Source organism: Netta rufina (assembly GCF_964035555.1).
Source record: "Netta rufina genome assembly, chromosome: 3".
In the NCBI taxonomy this organism is placed as follows: domain Eukaryota; kingdom Metazoa; phylum Chordata; class Aves; order Anseriformes; family Anatidae; genus Netta; species Netta rufina.
In genome coordinates this window covers 115,769,804-115,786,506 of record NC_140125.1, presented here as the reverse complement: position 1 = coordinate 115,786,506, position 16,703 = coordinate 115,769,804, and the positions used below count along the sequence as shown (strand labels likewise).

Here is a 16,703-nt window from a genome sequence, read left to right as displayed (position 1 = left end):
GCCCTAATGAAGCCTCAGTTTCAGCTTTCTGAAAGTGAAACTCATTGCTTTCTCACAGCTGGCAAACAAGGTACCAAGGAGCTCAAATAAACGCCTTGTTGTACTTGCTATATATGGATTTTCTGCAGAATTAGGAATTATGAACATTATAAAAATATATTTACTGAGTATCATATAATATATTTGCATATTTGTGTTATAAGTTTAATCTAAATTAAAAATAAATCTTTATGATACAAACTAATATATTTTTTTTCTCATAGAAAAAGCTTAGAAGACTACTGAAGTACATGTTTTTTCGAGACTACAAATCTAAAATTGTCAAAGGCATAGAAGAAGATGACATCATTGAAGGTAGAAAAACTACTTAATTTGGGAGTGGGCTGATACTTTATAAATGCCCATTTGCATTACTTCAAAGTTCAGTTTTTCCATCTACTATCCAAATTATAAGCAACACTGCTTAATGTTTTAACTCTGTTGAAGTTAAGAAACTGGTGCTGATTAAAGGGCTAATTGATTTCAGCATGTGTAATTTAAATGTGTCAGCTACTGTGTGCAAGGGGGAGCTGCAATTGAATGGACATTTGTTAAATAATTATCAAAAACTTTTGTCATGTTTTACACAATATACCATAACCTGAAATCATTTAATACAAAAGGACCTGGCCTTGGTTCTGGTATTGTTAAACATTTTATACTTCAAATCTGTCATTTAAAGACTGGGAAACACTTTTTTTTTTCCATTCCATGATGAAGTCATAGTTTTATAACCAATGCATTTAAAGGCAAAGCTCTTTGAATTAAGAAACGTATTAATTGGTATCATTGCATTTGCTGGTATAAATTTATGCCACTGAAGCGAAGTTCTATTGATTTATATTAATAGAAGCATTCAAAGTTAAAATTTATCATAGGAAATCTAAATCTTACCATATTTTTATTACAGTGTCCAGGTATATCCATACAACACTTTTGTATTTAACTTATTTCCTTTCTCAGAGCCTTTTATTTTTTTTTCTCCTTACAATGAATTCCTTGTGTTTAGTTCCTCTGAGCATCCACGTTGATGTTAGGCAAACATTGAACTTCTTACTTTAACTTGGTCAATGTGTAGATAAGTTTGTCAACTCATTTGAGATTTAATTTGCCATTTTATTTTCACAAAACATGAAAGTATATTGTTTCATGGAAGCAATCTGGCAGTATAGCTTCCTACCTGACAGCTTTCTTTGTAATGCTAAAGTTCGTGTCACCAGTTAAAACAAATAAACAATTTTCCTAAATCATTTAGATGCTCATGAAATGCTTCTAAACACATTTCATCTGGGAATTAAAGATTGCAATTTCTAGCAGGCTTTGGCAACTGAAGTCATCAATTTTATCATGTGAATCTAGTGTCTTTATAGCTGTTACCTTGTTTAGAACAACAGAGATCAATCACCTTGCCCAGGGTTCTCTAGGCTTTACTGTTGAGCAATGGTCCATCATCTGTGGAGCTGTATCTTAATGCTTGTGTTATGATTTGCTTTAGGTTGTAGGTAATTAGTGTATTTTGGTGTTGTGTGTGCTTATGAGAAATCTTGTTTCCTCCATATGTTACATTATACGAGTTTTTATGCAACCAAAGAATAGTGGTTTCTTCTGCAGCACTGTGGGTTCTTCAGTGCAAAATAACAATACATGAGCTAGGTTTTTCTAGATCACTAAAAACATTAGGTTGTACTAGGAAACATTGAAGAGGAGTTTTTACTACAGTGCTCCTGGACTACAGCAGTGACTTCATCTTGGTCAGGTAGCACAGGGTATATGGGGAGGACAGTAAGAACAGGCCTTTTCTGTATAGTGCATCTAATTCTAAAAAATGTCCCTTCCAGGGGACATTTTGCAGTAGCCAAATAACTTAGGTTTGTTGTTCTTTGTTTATCTTTGTTCAGACAAATTCAACAGCAACAACACAAACAAACGGCAGAAGCTTGCTCAAGACTTTCTCAACTCCATTGACCAGACAGGAGAGCTCTTAGCCATGTTTGAAGATGATGAGATTGATGATGTTAAGCAAGAGCGGATGGAGGTAATTCTTTTGTTTTACTGATATCCATCTCCAGCAGAGAAAACTGTGAAATAGTTCATACATCATGCTGGTCTGATGTCTTTTTTGTGCTGCATATTGTATCATTGTTATGTTTTTTCCTTTTGCCCAGATGGTCTAAAGGAATCCTATTTCCATATTTTTCCTATTCCTTCAAATGTTTCCTGATATCTAAGCACACATGCTGAGAAGGAAGATTATGAAAGGGTAGTTATGGATCTTTCTGTCTGTCATGTATTTGTATTTCCTTTCTGCAGAAATCAGATTCCATTTAAAAACATTTCACATGTATCTTTCACAATTTCTTCTATTTTTCATTCTTTCTCTCATTAGAAAATTATGCCTAAATAGAAGTTGAAGATTCTTGTCATATAACACAGTTTTTGGAAAAAAAAGAACAAAAATTTGTTTCTGTGCAAACACACTTCAGTAAATGCTCTTCTCTCCCTCTCACTTTCAAGTCCTATTTTCTGATATATGTACATATGAAAAATTATGTCTACATTACAGAATGCAGTACCATATCACTCTTAAAAAGCTAGCTGGGATCAAGAAGCAATATAACTGTGTTAGCATGGAAATCTGCAATAATGGTTTTGGTACCAGTTTTGCTTGGTTTCACTGAAATTTATCTATACTGTCAAAAGGCACTGTGTCATAGGAAGTTGCTGCATGGACCTTGTGATCCCTATTTAAAGAGCATCTTCTTGAACGTCGCTTACTCTGAAGTATTAGAAAGATCCAAAGCCTGTATCTAGACTAATTAATAAGTCGGCCAGGATCAGTTCTCTGGCCCTGAAGGCAGGTGACATTGGCTGGCTTGGGTTCCTATGGTTCAATTTTCTTTCCACACAGAACAGGCTGGCCCTGTCCACAGTGAATATGGAGAATGCTTCATAGCCCCCGTTCTCGCGCAGTTCCTAATAACGGCTTGTGTGGGCAACTTGTTGTCGAGGGCAAAACGGTGCAGAATGTCTGCTTACAATTACACACTAGTGCTTGAGCCAATTTCCATAGTTTTTAGTCAGAGGTGTAGGATGTATGGCTGCTGGAAACTTTCTGTTTTTAGAGTGCTTTTTATGCTCTTTCAGTACTAGAAGTTGGGTACTTTTCTGTGATGAGGTGGCTGATGCATTCCGTAATATTTGTCTATTTAATATTTGCCTATTTAGGCCACATTTCACCGTAAGGATTCATGGAAAATTCTGAGTAAGAAATAACCTGATTTTTATCCTGCTCTTTCTGGGACTTACCCAGTCATGTTTTCCTTTCCTTCTCCCCATTACGCTTACTCAAAATCTAATCAAAAACGCATTCTATCTTAGCATTTGGTCTAGGAACAAGCCTCGTTTGTCCGCAGCTGAGAATCAGTGTTGTAGGGCAGTTGTTCCCAACCACTGTTTGTGTTTTGGAAACTGATTCTTTGCTTTGCTTTGCTTTCATACATATTTATTTGTGCAAAATGTTATGTTTTGCATAAATGCAGGCACATCTTTGAGCTCATATGCACAAAAATACATAACAGCACCATTTTGAATGAGTTTGTTATGTGCTTAACTTTCTGTTATTCTTTACATTCTCTTCTGTCATTCCAGTGTTGTGTTTTTTTGTTTTCTTTTGTTGTAAGTTTAAAAAACTACACAAGTAACTAGAAATATGAACTTCCCTGTCCCAGACAAGGACATATCTCACTTTCTCACTTTCTGTTTGTCAAAGAATGCATTGCTGTAATAAAATACTTCTCTTTCATCTGATTACACATCTTGTTTTTCTTCACGTGAGTATTATTCATGAACTGTAGGGTATCTATATTTAAAAGTAATTCTTCTCTTTATTCTTTTACTTTATTACATTTTGTGAACTCTTGATCTGTTTCCATGTTAAAAAAAAAAATCAAGATCTACTTATTTTAGAATAGATCCATAAATTATATACACGTATGAAGTCAGTACTGTGGATTTTCTTTCTTATTAATTTTTCAGTGACAAAACATGAAACATTGCTTGAGACATGCTACTCCAAAAGTTTAATATATTTTTGGCTTTGTTTTGTTTTGGATTTTGTTGTCACTTTGAGGTGGGTAGAAAGGAATCAAATATAGTGGGAAATGTGATCCAGTCCTAAAGGAAGAGTTGTTAGTGGATGGGCTAATCTAGTGTATCCTACTTTCTTTGTGCAGTAGATTATGTTTAATCCATGGTAAGTTTTGGAGGAAATCCAATAGACACTTTAAAAATTCTAACAACGTTCTTTAAGGAATTAGTATACTTAAATCATGAGCTGTGATCTAAAGGCAATGTTCCTTTTAGGTATCAATTACCTCAGAAATGTGTGGTTATCTTGATTTGGACAACTGCAAATGATTTCAGTTCCACTTTGCCTTGGGCCAAAATCATGCTAAGTTGTCCAGAGCAGATGATAAACATATATTTCTGATGTCATTATGGGCTAAACAGGATATGATTGTTTAGCAGTATGGTTTCAGTTATGATACAAAAAGCAAATATTGTTTATACTTATTTCTTTTAAAACATTTTATAAAATTGACCTAAAACTTCATGGGAGTGCTTGCAGTTTTGTGAGGTCCATTCCCTCTCTGTACCATGGAGGAGTAAGCGAAGCTCCGAGCCACTTTCAAACATTAAAAAGGAGAATGTGAAATTCTACAGTTTTGACTGAAAAACACCCGCTGTCATATTACAAGGAAAGGACATTCTTCTAGGATTACTGATGCACTTTTGCACTTAATGATGCATCCTGTGGCTTTAATTTGAAGTGAAGGAACTATTTCTGAAACAGTAATAATAGCAATATACAAAGGAACGACAACTAGTCTTAAAATACAAAGCAGACATTAAGAACAAAACCCACATTCTTTGCCATAATGCATGATTATATTGTCAATATATTGTGATCAGATGACTCATTAGAAAAACATCAATAATAGCAATGAATAGTAATAAATCAGCCAGCTGTACTGGCAAAACCAAACCAAAATAAAAGCTTGTAATGGCAGCACAGTCTCACTTCATAACAGCAAGTAGTTTGCCCTCCTAAGACAGCAGTCAAACCAGTGATATGCTGCTCCTCCAAGTAAGAAAAGTTGTAGATGAAATAAAATATTCTGGTCCATACACGTATTTGAACTGAACACATGAAGGAGATCACAGAAGCTGTCTTCATAACAGGTGACCATCTCCTGAGAATAAAGCACATAATGGTGATCTACCTAACATCCCTTTATTATTGTACAGATTAGTGTCTCCTTCTTCACTTTGGAATATCCAGGGTTGCTAGTGCTCAGGGATTTAATTTCCATTCTTTTGCCTTTGATGGCTGAATCTACAAAAATAAAACATTCCATGTGGATTGCAATTCTGCTTTCCTCTGTGTCATAAAAATCAATTCAAGAGAACTGGAATTCCTGTGGGATATGGCTGAATCAGAGTAATGGGAAGGTGTATGTTTATTTAAGACTGTTACATTTTTCCTTTTTGTGCAGTTTAGGTAGAGATGCAGGTTTGGGTTTCTGTGTCCTTAATGTTGCTACTCTGAATCTCTCAGGTGACCTGTCCGTACTAAAATGAGCTGCAGCTTTGGCTGTGATTTCTTGAATGGTAACTCCAGTTCTGCTAATTTTTTGTATGAGAGCCTTTATCAAATTTACCATGCGTTATTATTAAAATCAAGCAGAGGTGTTTTAAAACTTCTTTCATCTTAATGGCAAAGCTGACTTCTAACTCAGACTGTAAATGTCCATTTTTTATCATCTGTTTTATGGTGCCAATACCTACCCCACTAAGAAAAAAAAATCCCATCAGAAATCTGAACTGCCATACAAAGGAATGCTTAGAGCATCATACTGTGAATGCTCTATTTCAGTTTTGTTCCCCTAGGACTAAAAGAAACACCATTCATCTGTCACTCTGACTGCTAGTTTAGGGATATATTTCCAACACTCAGATGTTATATGGCAATAATTCAGTTGCAGTAGCTACCATAATGCTTTCATAGTACATTGCAAGTTTGAATAAACAGTGCAGGGAAAGTAACTTCACTAGAAGATTACAATACCTTGAAAGCAAGCTAGATGACAGCAAAAGGTAAAACTAAGCTACATCCCTATCCAAAGAGATTGGCAGAAGCTTTTGATTCTTTAATGTATGTTGACCTATGAATGATGTGTTAGATATTTAAAAATTCCAGCTACAGATTACTGTTCTTGGAAGTTCATTGTGGATGTGATTTTTCCAGTACTGCTCAGTAGTATGCTTCTGTTGGTGGGAATTTGTACAAAGTTCACAGAAACAGAATGGGCTATGTGCAAAACACAATACATTGCAATAAAGTGTAGATGTGTAGTAAAGAGTAGTTATCCTTCATTCACATGAAATTAAATTGCTCCATTTGAATTTAACCTGTGTTCAGACATGATACATTTGTGCCTATACAAGGCAGTGAAATGCAACTAAATGCACCTTGGATATAATACTCTGGAAGTATTATATGTGGAACTCAGGAATAATACTCTGGAAGTCTAGTCATAGAAATCGGCATTTATTTGCATCTGTAGTAGTAAATTAGACAGTAACCAAGAAGATTCCTTCCTACTGATGATCATCTACATTAAAAGTTTGAAGAAGTCACACTTTGACCTGGACTGAGTAGCAGTGTCCCAAATAATTCCTGGGCATAGTCTGGGAGTTAGCCTGGGCCAGATCTTGCCATGGCATAGTTTTGATGTGGCCGCTCTCTTCGGAAGGTTTGGAGAGCGGGAGCAGGGACACGTGGATGCTCCATTGCTACCCTTGGAGCTAGGGTATGGACCTGACATTTTTTAGTTGAGAAAGCTAAACCTTAGTGGTATAATCAAAAAACAAACAAACGGAAGCCTATGAGTGCTTATGTTCAGGGAGGATCCAAAAGATGGTGTTGAACGACTCAGATTCATTGTGCTAATTTAGAAAAGATGTACAAAGAAAATAAGCAGGAAGTGATTTAGAAAGAGCTTTGAGGCCTTTTCTAGTACTACTGTGCTCATTTCACTGACAAAAATTATGCCAGTGTGGGGTCATTACTCTTTAGGGAGTATCTGTTCATGCAGGGTGTATCAATAACAAACTGGAATTTGATTTAAAGCCCATATGGAAAGCTTAGTGCTGTAGTACAGACAACACATACTTAATAGAAACTGCATGCGAGAAGACAAACTAAGAAGTTTTATGTTATGAAGCATGAGGGCATTGTTTCTCAGAGCACATCTTTCTTGATACATATTTTTTTTAATGATAAACTTATTTTTCTGTTTCTCCAGAAAGGATTATTTTTAACTTTCGTACTGTTTTCAGATTATTCTTGATATAAGCTATCTTTTGGAACAGAATCTTGCCATTTAGTTGAGGGGGTGACTTTCATCTCATGATACAGTGCTTATATCTAGTAATTTATTAAGTTTTTAGAATCACAGGTTATAAGCACTCAGCCTCCTTAGATTTTAACATCTACATCTACAAGAGTAGGATAGCATACAGCTACAAATGAAATTTCTTAAATTTGTTTTGGATGTTTGCATATAAATTTTCTCATCTTCCACTGCAGTTCCTGGAGACACAGTCAGTACTGGATAGTGGGGTCTGAAGAGCTATTCAGCTGATCAGATGTTTGTATGTTCATTACAGTGAGCTCTTGAGACTCCTTGGGACATATTTATCTTGCAAGGCATTTATGAGTGACCATTCTGTTTCTATCCTGACCAGATTTAGGGAGCGAAGGCTGAAGGACAAGAAGTATTAGAAGTGGAGAAGGCTTAAGTTTTGGGAGACTGGTGTGAAGTATGCCTATGAATTATGTATGGTTGCTCAGGTTCATACGAGAATCGGGATTTAAACTCTGATGCATTTTTGTGTTGTCTTTAAAAATACTCTTACAGATCTGTCTGTAAGACTGATAAGGAAGTTTCTTTGTTCCTTACCCAACATTGTCGAAAATGAGCTAAGGGATACCAGTGATGTGACACAGTAGGAGAAACCATACCATTAAAAGCCTTATGTCTTACAATACCTCTTATATAGACTAAATAGTTGCAGCCTTAAATGTAAAGTAGTAAGCCAGTATCATTCTCACCCATGTGTCCAGGATGAAAAAAAAGAGATTGTTTTGAATTTGAAAAGGAGCTTGTGATGTACTCAGGTAGGAGTGGGAGAGTTCCTGCCTAGGTTCCTGAGACACTGTAAGAAAAAGCCAGGATTCTCCTTCTTTAACCTGCTTTGACAGCTCTGTGCTTCACTACCACAAGCTGGGCTGAATTTCACTTAGCTGTATGTGTCTAAAAGCTTAAACATTTTAGGTATTTAGGCCTGTTTTTGTACTCAGAAATGAGAGAGAAACAATCCATGGGGAGGTTCATTTCTCAGTTAAGAGAGAAAATTGCTTTAGGTTTATTTGTTTTTGTTCAAAAACATTTAAGTCACATTTACATGGATTTCATCAGATGTTAGGAAAAGTTCTTCTGTTGCCTTCAGGGTGGTTCTTTCTGGAGAAAAAAGTTCTGTGTATGCAGCCTGATCTTGGTGATATGAAAAAAAAAAAGAGTGTGACAATGATCTCTAGTAGTCTGCTAGGTCAGCACCAGCTCCCTGTCTACTGTCTCCTTCTTTTGGTATAGATAGATGGAAAGACTAAAAAGAGCACAGATGGAACATCAATCAAGACAAATCCCTTTATTCTCATATTTTTCAATGTGGCAAAACAGACCCTACCAAAGTTAGGAATCCAAATATAGAGGAAATTAATTTCTCCATATCAGTCCAGTGTTCCCAGATGAGTGCAAAGATGCTAAAACTAGTAGTGTCTCGAATGTAAATTAGCTGTCTGGGCATCAAAGTGTTTGTGACCATTATCCAGTGTAAAAATAAGCCTGCTGCTATTAATGGTTTCTGTGATTACACACTGCTTGGGAATGTTTGGGATACTGGGAAAACACTATTTCTTTTGGGTAATGGCTGAATTGGTTAAAAGTAAACAGAAAATAAACAGAAACCATTTTTCGTTATTATCTATGTGTCTGCTAATATGATGTCATTCTCGTCAGAATTGGGAAAAGCCATCAAATGGGAAAAGTTACTTGCTATAGCCAATAATACCAACAGACTTCTTACACTGGTACAAATTACTGGGATTATTAGGGTTTTCTGACATTGGGGTTGATTGCTATGGTTACGTGAAGTGTGCTATTTGTTTGGGTCCTGGTAAAATTTTGTTGGTTTTAGAGCATTTTAGTGAGTGTTGCTCATACTGCAAATTTAGGCAGTTTTGCTGGGAGGACAAGGTGTTCTTTGCTTTTCTGTCTTTTAGTTCTTTGAATATTTTTTTGCCACTGTTTGCTTTTTCTTAGGAAGAGGAAGGTTCTGGGCTGTTGTATTTTGTATTTTTGACACCCAAATGACTGTGTTTTAACTTAAGTTTTGGAAAGAAACTTTATATATATATTATTTATATCTATAATTAAATGTAGACACACATACATTTAAACACTATTTCCACAGAGCATTTGATTAGGAGCCAAATGTAAGACTAAAGAAACATTCTCCAAGTGTATTTTAATACTATGTTTATTTGTGATCTTGTGTTTAACGGGTTTGTTGCTTAGATATACTAGTCACCATATATTGGTACTTACAACACAGTTACTGTTTATGTAAACTTCGGAGAATTGGGAACAAGGACTGATGTTGAAGTCTGACAAAGGTGCCATTGGCAGTAGGGTATTGAAATTGCTGTCATGATTTAAAGCAATTAAACAAATCCGTGTTGATAATGATTAGTATTTCTGAGGTTCATAGAACCTCAAAAGAATGGTTGAGGCTGGAGGGCACCCCTGTGTGCTCTCCAAGGAGCAGCCCCCGGCCCCTCTTGGGGCAGCCTGTGCCAGGGCTCCGGCACCCCTGGGCCCAGCAGTGCTGCCTGAGGGGCAGGGGGAGCCGCCGGGGCTCCAGGCTGGGCCCGGGGCCTCTGGGCCTGGCCCTGGGCACCGCTGAGCAGAGCCCGGCTCCGGCCTCTCCGCACCTCCCTGCGGGTACTGACGGCCATGGGGGAGCTCCCCCGGAGCCTCCTCTGCTCCAGGCCCAGCAGCCCCAGCTCTTGCAGCCTCTCCTCACAGCACGGGGTCTCTGGGCCCTTGATCATCTTGGTGGCCCTACGTTGGATTCTTTTCAGTTGTGGTCCTGAGTTTTGGACTGCTGGCCAGTGTCCCGACACTTGTTTGACCAAGCTTCATTGTGTGCTCCCAGGTTTCTGTCTCCTTCCCTTTAAGGATTTGTATTGCAAAAAGCCTTCTGTGGAAAGGAATAAGCTCTTTCCACAACTGAAGACAGTAGAGGAAGCATGCCTGTGGGATTTTAATGGAGTTCTATTTCAACTGCTACAGAAGAGGGAGAGCTCTGAGAGCCATCCTGGATTTAACAGCTAGGTGACAACATTCACAAGCCAATGTCAGAGAAAGGTTCTTTTTCTGACTCATCCACAGGAGGCTGAGGTATGCCTCTTGACCTAAGGTAGTGCCAACTGTGATTTCATTTATCTGCTATTTCTGGACATTACAGATACAGTAGAGAGAAGGTCCTTTTTTCCTGTCCTCATTCTATGTCATTGCTAAGGGAATGACAATGCCTTTCCCAGTATCAAACTCCAGCCAGGAACTGAATCCTACTTTTAATCATGCTCATGGGTCAGCCTTGCCAATACCTTCTTCAGAATTACTAAGGATCTCTGTCTGTTAAATTGGCATTTACCCTCTGCTAGCGGAATGGGCAAGCTATGTGTCATAACAGCCTCTGCATCCACAGGCTGTAGAATACAGACAAGATAGAGGAGCATTGAAAGGCATTTTCAGGCTGCATTTCAGCAAAATGTAGCTGAAATGAGCTCAGAACTATTGAATTGCACAAGTGAAACGGGAAAAAAGCTGTTGAAGGCTATTGAATACAAAGGCGCTGCATTTGGCTAAAGAAGTGTTTAAGCCACAGATCACCAGCTACTTTTGTGACTATTCAGGGAAAGAATTATTATAAGCATTATTGTAAGAATTATTATAACTTCTAGTTATACTATTTCCTAAACCTCCATGGCTAGCTACTGTTGGAGCCTGGGCTAAATGGAGATGTGCATCTGGAATCTGTGTCCAGTGTTGTGCTCCCAAGTACTAGAAGGGCTGTGACAAACTGAAGCAAGTTTGGCAGAAGGTCACAAAGAAGTTTTGGGTACTGGAGCACCTGACAGATGACAAAAGGATGACAAAATTCAGCCTGAAGATGAGAAGGCTAAAGGGAAATTTTATTACTGGTGATAATACGATGTAAAGGACTGAATCTTAGATTCATTTGGATTAGAAAAGACTTTTAAGATCATTTTTTAAGGCCAAGCATCAACCCGACACTACCAAGTCCACCACTAAACCATGTCCCTAAGCATTAGGTCCACATATCTCTTAAATACTTCAAGGCATGTCAACTCTACCACTTCTCTGGTCAGAGAAATGAGGAACTTGGAGACTTGCAGAATATCTCCAACTAAGAAATATTTCAAATGCGGGTGGTCATGAGCCACTTGATCTAACTGGACCTGTTTTGAGCAGCGAGTTGAACTGGAGATCTCTGGAAAGGTCCCGTGGTTTTTCCAGTGTAAATTATTCTGCCATTCTATGATTCTATTATGAAGTTTCCCATTTAAGATATTAAAGTGGCAGGTGGAGTAGAAATATAAGAGCTTTTATAAAACATATAAATGATAAACCATCTCAGATTTCTAAAAACTGTTTAAAAATCTAGGTAGCATATAATTGGACTTTCCAGCTTCTGCACTTTCTGTAATCTGTAACTGCTGGTATTTCCTGGAATAGACTTTTTATGTATACAAGGAACAGGGTTTTCTGTCTTTCATTTTGTCTCAGTCTTGTGGTTTATTTTATCTATAATGTTGCTTGCTGTATTCTTCCGTAAGAATATGATCTGGCTGCTGTGCAAAATTGCATTCAGTGATAGCTTCACACATGTGTAGCGGCTATGGAATAAGAAGCAGTAAGATTTAAGCATTTTAAGTGTCTGTTGAAATGGTAGAGTAATGTAATTAAGCTCAACATGTTGCAAAATGCGAGACTCATACTTACACAATCCACTAAAAACAGACCCACAACATTCCCAGCAGCACAGCAGAGGTAATAACCTGGCATAGTTTGTTAACTCTGCGGAAGAAAGCATAACGCCGTTAGTATGAGTCGCTTGTATCTTTTGCCCCCCAAGCTTAAAATTGTATTTCCTTGCCTTGCCTTTCTTTCTTTTTGCTCTACTATCTTTGATTGAAATTGAAGATACCTAGACAGTTAAACACTTCCACAAATTGAATCACAAGAGTTTATTTTAATTTGGGTATTCAGAAAAACGGGAACAGTTCTCTTTTTCAGGTAGCTACCTTACATAAATTCGTCATGGAGTTGAACATGCAGAGTTTAATCTTTTAATACTCTTCAGGTTAGCATTTGACCCTTTTAATAGCCTGGGGCTTACATTTAGTTAACTTTAAAGTGGCAAGAATTAGGCCATGCCGCCCCTTTGGATTGGTGAAGTACATCCAAAACGAGACCTATATTTTCAGGGAGGACAAGACCACAATATTGTCACTGGAAAAAATCTTGATTTTGCATAGCAAATAAATTTGAGAAATGGATTTATGTGAATTCAGTAAAATCTTTATCAGGTGGGGAGCCACAGGTTTTATTTTTGAGTGAAAAAGCATTCTCATTTGAACTTGTGGGTTTATGGCTTAAGAGGTAGCTCTTTTTGCTTTTGTATACAGGTAGCGTCAGGCTTTTAGTATTTCCTTGGCATCTGTCTCACATATACTGTACTTGAGACTTCAGTTGATTTTCTTTCAGTGTTCTAAAAGAAACTTCATTAACAGCAATGGCAAGAAAACAGCATGAATTGGTAAAATCAAATACACATTAAGATACATAGACTTTATTCTCAAGTAATAAGCATTTTTTTCCAGACCGTTCTTTTGAGTGACATGCAGAAAGGGCAAAGACAGGGACTCCTTGGTGGCGGTGTTAAGCGCTATAGAAGCTTTGGCTATGGAACTTAGGAAGCAATCATTAAATTTGGTTTTCCATTTGATCAAACGAAAGAAGGATGGGTAGTCTTTGTCAGGGGGCTGGATTTTATTTCCCAAGGCTAACAGCCATTTCCACGACTTTGTCAGACCTACTAGGAATTTTTTGTACCATTGTCAGATGGTATTATTTAAAATCAGTTCATCCACTTGTGTGGGATTCATATCCTATATCATACAGTGACTCTGACAAGAAGATGCTTTTACTAGGAGTATTATTCAAAGCACTGTTGATTTTCTCAGGCTGCAGACATCTGCAGAAAAAGCTTGTAGAACATACGGCATCTGGTATCGAGTCCTAGCTCCTTACAAACACCATATCAAACAGCTTAGAAACGGAACACATACTCTACATCCGCTTGGAAATATTTTTTTTGTGTTTACTTTAGATGTATTAGCTGTCAGCTCATATCATCAGCTAATTATTTTATATCTGAAAATTGTAATAGCATCTTCAGATGTCCTGAACTCAAGCAGATCTCCAGCTACTAATTACACCCTTCTTCAAATGGGAGTTAACTCTTGATATGCCTCAGGGCTGGAGATCTAAATTCTAGTTCCAGTATTTGAAGAAATATGTAAGTGAGATGATTGCTAACCTTGTTACCCTATGTTATATTTTAAAGAAAGAGACAAAACTGCTGTTGAGACATTGACATCTTTGATGAATATGAGATGTAACTTGAAAAATGTCAGAAAAAAAATCAGAAATCCTAAGGAATCTGAGCAGCCACCACTGAAGAGTAAATTTTGTCCCACAGTGTATATAATGGCATGAGAAGCTACAGCAACTCCTAAGAGCACAGTTGAGTAATTGATGCCAAACAGTGGTAGTTAACGGTGCTCTACTTCAAGCACATTTAACACTGAATAGACTTAAACCTTCAAAGCTACACTTCAAAATCTCTTTATTAAAAGTCTTTTTCTTTACATCCCAGCTAGATTTTGTTGTTGGCTAAAATATTTTGAAATTAAGGTGATTTTCCATTATTCTGTGACTAGGGTTACGTGATTTATTTATTTATTATTGTTGTCTCTGTAGATTTTTGAATCACCCTCCACAAAAGAAAAACCTTAAGCCTTCCATTTCAGTCAGTCTAAACCTATAACAAAATCGATACAAAAGGAGATAAAATCTTAGAAATGTGAACAAGTTTCAACATTTCCAAAAATAAGTTATTTTCATGTTGAATTTAAATTTACATAACTATATATGTCCAGAAATAAGAATACCAGCTTGAACTATAGCATATATTCAAAATATTTATACCTGATTTTGAACAGGAATCTGAGCTGTGGCTTCCTTTTCAGAAGATTGTCCTGGTAGTAGTATTCTGGGCTATCTGTTGCTAAGCTCTTGATTTCAGACCTTTCTATCATTTAAAATAATTTGACTAACCACAGAATAAAAGTAGAATCCAAATAATAATAATTCTATGTATTTTTAAATGTTTTGTATTTTCTTCTTTTGTAAATGTCTGATAGTTTGGCATGTAGAATTGGTCTGTGGTAATGTTCTTGGAAAGCATAGTTTTGATTGCAGCCAATTTTAAGAATATGTGCAGGGAAGAGTCTCTTGTTATATTATTTTCTGTAACAGGCTGCCTGGCTGAATAAGTACTATGTGCGTAGTTATTACTAATGCAGCACTGCATTTTGCACTGTAAATGAAGAAGATTGATAGTCAAATTCCCCAAACTAGACCTTTTTGTTTATGTCTTATGGTGTGAAAACTCTATATCCCTTTTTAATTACTGATGTGAAATAAACAGTAGTTTCTGTTTTATGATGGGACTCAGAGGAGCTGTGCTGATTTAGAAGAACGGAAGATCTTAGCACTTGGTTTAATAGTGCATAACTGAATTTGCAAATCAGATATATTTGAATGAATTATTTTGAAGTGGTTTTAAAATGACATATTTCTAAAACATACAGTTACAACAAAGAATGATGTTGGTTTTAATTATTATTATATTTTTATGTAAGCGATTTAGAATACTTCAAAATATTTTCTAGTTATTAATCTCTCTAAAAATGAGGAAAGATAAGTGTTTTCTTAAAAGAAATGTTTTAAAATACTGGTAGTAATTCATAAAATTGTATATCAAATTTCATCATCATTTATAATTGCAATACGCTGGTAAATATGATTTTTGTGGATATATACAGCTAGTATAAAATTAGATTTACACCTCTAAAAGAAAGTTCAGTAGCCATGTATTTAGACAGTGCATCTAAATTCTTTTGGAGCTAAAACACCACCCAGCATCCTTCTATCTAACATGGTTATCACGATGTGTAAAAGTGGAGGTCTGGGGTACTCCGTTCATACAGCACAATATATGAATTAGAGCTGAGGTCTGGTTGAGTATTTCAGCAGTCATTGACGTACAGCATTCAGATACACTCTGAGCAATATAAAGATCTGTCTTCAATGAATTATGTCCTGTTGCAAATGAAAGGAGTTTTGAAACAATTGCATGTGCAAAATACCAAACCACAGAAGAGTGCTGTAGGGTTTAGCTAAGATAGTGTTAACATTAACATCAATATTTGTAAGATTCTGATTCTCAAGGGCTGTTTCTCTGGAAAGCTGCATAAATTCATTATCAAGTTAAACCATCAGTATAAGAACTGCCTTTGTCTTGGAAATATAAGTAAAGACTTGTCAGTAGAATATGAAGATTCTTTACCACTCTACAAGTGAATGGAATGTGCAACAAAGGCTGTAAAAGTCTGAAATTTCAGCTGAGCATATTACTTTTGTGGAGTAGCCTATACTAAAAAACTTTAAAATGTTTCACAAAAAATGTTTCTTCTAATGTGTTGTTTTAAATTCTATATTAGTTAAGCAAATATTTAAATATTATATTAGCTTTTCTGCATACTTGACATGAATATAATTCTGCCTTCCTGCCAAGTATGTCAAAACCCAAATTCACTTTCATTTGCCAGGGTAAATGTTTATTTTGTTTTCCCACATAATGTGCTCTTTAAAGTGTCACCAGCGTAGCAAATCTGATTGCTTTTTAATAGAGACACGGTGGGTTTTTTTTGTTGTTTTCATTAGGAAACAGGGTAAACTATCAGTAAAGCTTATGGTAATGAATCCATATACAGTAGGTGCTCTTTGCAGTCACTCCCTAATCTCAGGATTAAAACCAAAATCCCATCAAAACTATTGTCATTTTTATAAATACATTAAGGGTCAATAACAGTAAGGGATGGAGGGGACAATTGGTATTACAGAGCAGGAGATGAGGATACATAGATCCTGTTTCTTCTGTTGAAGGTAATTGATTCATGAAAACTTGTAAAACAACATTTTAGTTTGTTTTGCCACAAATTAGCTGGGATTATATAAAATGTGATTTATTGGAAGGGTTCTGTTGTTTCACTAGTACAAAACATCTACATTTTAGATATTAAAAGCTGCCATTATATATTG

At 36.4% G+C, this 16,703-nt stretch overlaps 1 protein-coding gene across 2 annotated transcripts in view; it reads left to right on the top strand.

Moving 5' to 3' along the window:
* Window positions 1–16,703, top strand: part of SUPT3H (SPT3 homolog, SAGA and STAGA complex component) — a 277,597-nt gene that overhangs the window by 186,405 nt on the left and 74,489 nt on the right. For both annotated transcript variants that reach the window (XM_084284666.1, XM_084284667.1), the window contains exons 5-6: window positions 264–354; window positions 1,938–2,074. In XM_084284666.1, coding sequence (XP_084140792.1) covers window positions 264–354; window positions 1,938–2,074 — 228 coding nt within the window. The remainder of the gene's footprint in view (window positions 1–263; window positions 355–1,937; window positions 2,075–16,703) is intronic.